At 47.6% G+C, this 6000-nt stretch overlaps 1 protein-coding gene across 2 annotated transcripts in view; it reads left to right on the top strand.

Annotated features, from left to right (window-relative positions):
* Window positions 1-411: 411 nt before the first annotated feature.
* LCP2 (lymphocyte cytosolic protein 2) overlaps window positions 412-6000 on the top strand; it is a 44562-nt gene continuing 38973 nt past the window's right edge. For both annotated transcript variants that reach the window (XM_022595136.3, XM_022595135.3), the window contains exons 1-2: window positions 412-654; window positions 4708-4770. In XM_022595136.3, the coding sequence (XP_022450844.1) occupies window positions 577-654; window positions 4708-4770 (141 nt within the window). In that variant the 5' untranslated portion in view covers window positions 412-576. The remainder of the gene's footprint in view (window positions 655-4707; window positions 4771-6000) is intronic.

Raw genomic sequence — 6000 nt, 5'->3', positions numbered from 1 at the left:
GAGAGAAACTGAGGGGTGGTTGGAAAGCATTAAAAGGTCACGCTCCTTCCCCTTCACTGATGTGGGAGATTGTCTATATTTTAGGTCAACCGTCAAATTAGATTTTCATCTGCAAAGACCCAGCCAAGAAGGAATGTGGTTTAGACATATGGATGCCAGGGATTTTAATGGAAACATACTTGGACTCCCACTGGAGTCTAAGTTCTCTTCATCGCCCCTCCCACTGGGCTGGGGTAGATGGGGCCAGTGGGGAATTACCAGCCTGTAGCTCTCTCTGCCTCTCAAGCCCCCAGAGCTGGGCTTACTTGTTTACTTATTTAGAGCCCAGTAGAGGAAGTGGTAAAGGAAACTTGCTGAGTCGTTTTCTGAGAAGAGACCATATATGTTCTCAGAGGAAGCCGTTGCTTTCTGGGATCTGGCTATAGCAGAAAGGACATCGGCTCCAGCAGAGCTTTTCCAGAGGGTACCTGGGAGTTGGAAGAGCCGAAGACGCCTCCACGCTCTGGATTTGGGGTTCTCTGTCCATGGGTGCAACACCCATGCTCAGTTTGTGAGCTTCGTCCCAGGAGAGCAACCATGGCACTCAGGAACGTGCCCTTTCGCTCTGAGGTCCTGGCCTGGGACCCTGACACCCTTGCAGACTATTTCAAGAAGGTGAGCCTTGATGTTTTGGGGGTGGTAGGGCTGGGCAGAGGCTTGAAGATGGAGTCCAGGCAGAACACGAGAGGCGTGAAAGATAGCAGTGGAACTTCCAACCCCATGCAACCTTGCCAGTTGAGTGAGCACCACTGAGTACTCCGGCAATGCATTTTGGGGAGATGGGAGGCCCTCAGAGGGACAAATATCTACTGTGTGCCAGGGCTCGAGTTTGTGCTCTTCAGGCACAGTCCCATCTAACCCTCTCCAAGACTGCTGTCCTCCCGGCTCAGCTGCAACACAAGCTCAAGGAAGCTAACTGGCCCAAAGCCCCAGGGACTGCATGTGACAGAGGTGGGATTCTAGTCACACCTGTCTGGTTTCAAAGTCCTTGCTCTGAGACTCAGAACTGCTGTAACAACTAGTGAGATCAAGGCTACTTGTCAGAAAGGGGAGATATGGAGTCCTGGGGGTAGGAGAGAAGAAAGGAAAGTTGGAGGCTGTGATGAATGATGCTGGAGATGGCGTCAGGGCAAGTCATTGCTCATGACCTTGAAAGAGGGCTGTTCAAGCCCTTACCTGGACAGAGTGTCACTGGAGCTTTATGAGGGTCTTATGAGGCAGGCTAGGAAACTGACATGAGCCTCAGACTATAGCTGGGGAAACTGAGGCCCCTGAAGAGGAGGAGGTTGGCCAGGAAGGGTCAGGGGCCAAGCTGTGGCAGAGCCGAGTGTTGCTGTCCTGGCTCCCAGCGTTGAAGGTGCTCAAGGATCCCTGTGTTTGGTCATCTGCTGGTGGGACCACAGGTCACATGTCTGCTTGGGCAGATCCCAAGTCACATGACTCAGGGACCCTCTATCCCTGTCCAAGGGATACGATGTCTCGTGAGGGACAATTGAGCTTCTAACACTCCCACCTCTGGAGGCTGGCATCAGATTCAGTTGTTACTCCAGATTATCACAAGCATAAGATTTTAGGTCAAGACCTTAGAGGTTATCTAAGTCAACTTCTTGTTTTTCCTGGGATGGAGTAGGCTCCCAGGGACACATAGTCTAACTTGGGGTCCATATGGTACCAAGGTATTTCCTGTCACAACTGTTCTTCCCTAAGAAAAATGTGAAAATGTTGAATTGGGTGTGGCACGATAGAGGCACAGCCCACAGATCTTGTCACTTTCTGCTTTTTGTGCATCTCCTTTCTGTTATTTTTCCCTTATGAGAAGGTCATAATAAACTTAGTTTTCAGCACGGTGGGTGCAAAGATCACTGAGGTAACTGACTTTTGAAAGAGTTTTCTAAATACTTTTGTTAAATGTAGACCAAATAAATTAGGGCCACAAGTGAAATTTGCTAAGATGCTATAAAGCGGCATATTACCTCGATAAAGAAAGGAGAAAAGAATTGAGAATTAACAAGGCATACCTGGGGATGGGCTGAGAGGCACAGATACGCCCCATCTCCAATGTGGGAAGGAGAATTACACAGATAGTACAGCAGCTGCAGAATCCAAGGGTAAAGTTCCCCTTAGTAGAGAGAGCTGGACTATAGGTCAGGGATGATTCAGGAGGACGGCTCTCTGTCTGAGTTGGAGGAAGGGAGAATGTTCTTCTTGGAGAGCCCAGACTCCAGGTCAAGTCCACAGAACCTGGACAGCTTTCCCCTCCCAGCATGACGGGACTGAAGGCAGGAACGAGGAGACTGAGGGGCACCTGTGATCCAGGAACCCACAGACCCAGGTAGACATCCGTCAAACCTGAACATCTCAATTCCCCAAGAGAGAAAACGCAGAGGACTGACCGCGGAGTCATTTGGGGACGGATCTTAGCCAGCAAAAGTCCTATTAGCAGGTGTAATTTCTAATGAAGCAGTGGGGCCAGGTCCTCCTTGGAGGCACTTGCCCAGCCAGCTCTGGAGTCAGACACACCTTGGTTTGAATCCTGGCTCTGCCACCTGCTAGCTTGGTGACCCTCCGTTTTTTTTACTTCACCTCTGTGCCTTGGCTTCCTCGTCAGTAAACCAGAGATAGTAACGGTGACTAACCTCATGGGATTGTTGGGAGAAATATAGGAAATACGTGTGTGAGGCCTCCAGCAGAGACAGGGGACCAATTCATGTTCAGTCTTCCCTTTCTCCTGCTCTATTCACTGGACCCTAGCTGGGGACTCCATGCAGAGCAGTGGGCCTTTGTGTCTTACTGTCTCAAATACGTGCAGCTCATCCTCTGTCTGGAACGTAAGACCCTGAGGACTGAGGTCATGTTTTCTATTTCTTTAACTCCTCCAATTCCTTTTGACTTGGCAGGAAGGCATCCCTGGGCCATGCAGTGGAGAAGACTCTGGCTCAGAGCCATAAATTCTAATCCTAGCTGTGTCCCCAACTCACTGTGTGACCTTAGGCCAGTCCCTTCCCCTCTCTGGGCCTCAGTGGTCCCATCTGCAACACCAGGTACCTGCTCTAGACCAGCACCAACCAAAGCTGGGCACTCGTAAGAATCGTCTAAGCGTATGCTGAAAGAACAGAGCCTCACCCTCCGGCCTAGACGTTCCTGGCTCAGAATCAAACTCCCGGGCAGGCCCCAGTCTGCAGGACTGTCTGTCTATCTAGAGTCCAAGTCAGCGCTCTGCAAAGTCAGAGGTTCAGCTGACGATGAAGACAGTTAAAATGATGAAGTAAAGGCAGTCGGAAATTCCAAGAACCATGTCACCGCACGGCTTATGCATAAAAGGGGTGTTTGGGGCCCTGCAGAGACTGCTTGCTTTCTATATGACCGCTAAGTCGCTTTTTCCGAGCTTTCTAATATTCATCCTACCCTGTCAGGCCATGAGGTTACAATTGCTCTCACTCTTTAGGTTTGTTGGCCATAAGAAAAGGTCATGATTTTAAGTTTGCCCCAAAAGAAGGCTGCCACAAACTGTGAGACCCACACTTGAGAGGAGAAGCTAGAATTCTCAAGGACAAATATTTCACCTTAAAGAGTCTATCTAGAAACATCAAATTTAGAGATATTTCAAATAGAAACGCTTATGTTGTTGAGGGCGAGGTGAAACAGACACCTGCTTCGATTGTCAACTGATGTGACTCTAGGAAAGCAACCAGGCCCTAAAAATGATCATTCCTGTTGATTCTATAATTCTATTTTGAGACTCTAACTTCAACTACATAACATAGAAGAAAAAGCTGTATGTTAAAGCATATCCCTGATGGTTTTTGATCTGGTATGTTAAGCTGCACTTCAATCTGTTCACTTACTGTATGTAAGTTTTACTGTTATTAACTAAAAGGAGAACATTCCTCGCTCTGAAGCCCGGTTCTCACCTCTATCACCTGCCTACCCATGGAACCTTATACGAGTTACTTGACTCTTTGTGCCTTTGACTCTCCATTTGAAAAACATAAGGCTTAAATGACTTAAAATTGGTTTAAATACTTAGAACAGTGCCTGCCATATAGCAAGTGTTCAGTAATTGCTAGAAGTTTCTATTATCATTATTGGAACAGCAGTGTGGGAAACAACTTAAATGTTCAGCAATAGGAAGCAAACTCAAATAATGTTCAAAAGCAGTTTGTAATAACATGAAGCAGTGCCTATATGTTTCAGGAGGAAAAGTCAAGATAACCAGATTGAATACGAATGATAACCTCGATTATGTTTAGAAAGATGCTTTGGAAAAACCACTGAAGGAAAGACACCGCCATTTTCACCGAGGTTGTCTTTGGGTGGCGAGATGACAGATGCTATTTATTTTCTTCTTTCAGCTCTTTTCTGCTTGCCAGAGGAGCGTATGGCCATCCCTTTGAAGCTCTGAAGGCGCTCTTTCTGTACCCCAACCCTTAGGGATTGGCCCCAAGGCCTTAGACAGGCAATTTCTCCATTTCAGAGAGTCCCAAGGGGTTAGTTAGTGAAAGCAGGGCTGAGGTAGGGATGGGGCCCCTCTGTTAGACAGGGGAGGGGAGTGGGGGACCTGGCTAGCCACAAGTACCACAAATTGCTAAGCCTCTAGGGCAGACAAGGGATGGGAACCAATGGCACGAACCTGCCTGCACTGACAGCACCTCCCCTCCTCTTTTTCAGCTGAACTACAGGGACTGTGAAAAGGCTGTGAAGAAATATCACATCGACGGGCTGCGGTTTTTGGTGAGCGCTGGCTAGTCTGACCCATTGAGACCAAAGCTGTCCTGTACTTTAATCAATGGCTGCAGGGCCAACCGGGCTACCCTGTCCCTGGGGATGCCCAGGGGCAATGCCTGTCTTCAGGATCGCCACACAGCCCGTGGCCTTCTTCAGTTTTGTATGAACGCCTCTCTCATCACCTCTCAGGATCCTTCCTATTTAGGATACCTCCCAGATTTTTCACCCATACCAAGGTACATTCTAAAGTCAAGGTATAAGGAGGAATCCAATTATAGTTAACACACACACACGCCTCTTGAAAATCTATTCAAATAGCACTCATACTTTGAGAAGGCCAAGGGGAAAAACGATCGTATGGGAGAATAGAAGATTCTCTTCTTCTGTTTCTCACTCTGGGGTACATACTCACTGACTAGAATAAAGGGTAGAATCACCCTCCTTATTTCAATATGTCCCTCTTTCTCTACTAAATTCACATAGTTGGTTTTGTGCCAGTTAAACACACATGGGGTATGGCTTTCTCCACTCCATTATATTGCAAAAAGCTTCAAGTGTAAGACTAAGATGAGCTGTTATTGAGGACTAAGCCATTACATAGAAAGGGATGCAGCTCTAATTGGTGGAGTTAGAGGCACTGGGTAGTCGGGCTGGGGCGGTGATCTGAGCATTTCCCCTAAAATGACACCTTTGCCAATGGGTAAGAGAGACCCTGATTGCACCAATCTATCCCTTCTGGTCATGTTCCTTCATCATTTAAAAAAGAAGTAGGAAAAAGACTTCAAAGGTCTCATGGGGTAGATGTTCCCAAATTGGATTTGGAGTCGGGGGGCAAGTTAAGCTGTGTTTCCTCGTAAGACCTAGTCAGCAGCAGTGAGGGAACTGAACCAGGGTTGGAAGGGGCCAGAGAGGGCGCACGTTCTAGTTTTCCACCCAGCACACCAATCCATTTCCTGTATTGCATCTCTGCCACCAAGAGCTTCTTGAATTCCTTCAGTGATAGTGAGCTCACTACCACCCATAGTCATATGTTCCTTTCTGGTCAGTTCTTAAGTCTCATGCCGAGACCAGACCTGTGCCCCTTTTGGTCTGAGTTTTGTTTTCATGTGCCATGTAAGACATGTTTATTCACTGTCCCACCTAAACCACTCAGTCATTCACTTGACAAGCATGTTCCTGAGCTCCTTTTACATACCAGACCATGCCGTGTGCTGGGAATATAGAGATGATTAAGAT

Source organism: Delphinapterus leucas, chromosome 3, assembly GCF_059928025.1.
Source record: "Delphinapterus leucas isolate spDelLeu-1000000601 "Yukka" chromosome 3, BTC_Dleu_Yukka2, whole genome shotgun sequence".
Lineage (NCBI taxonomy): Eukaryota > Metazoa > Chordata > Mammalia > Artiodactyla > Monodontidae > Delphinapterus > Delphinapterus leucas.
The sequence above is the reverse complement of the archived record's forward strand: the minus strand, read 5'-3'. Positions and strand labels throughout refer to the sequence as shown.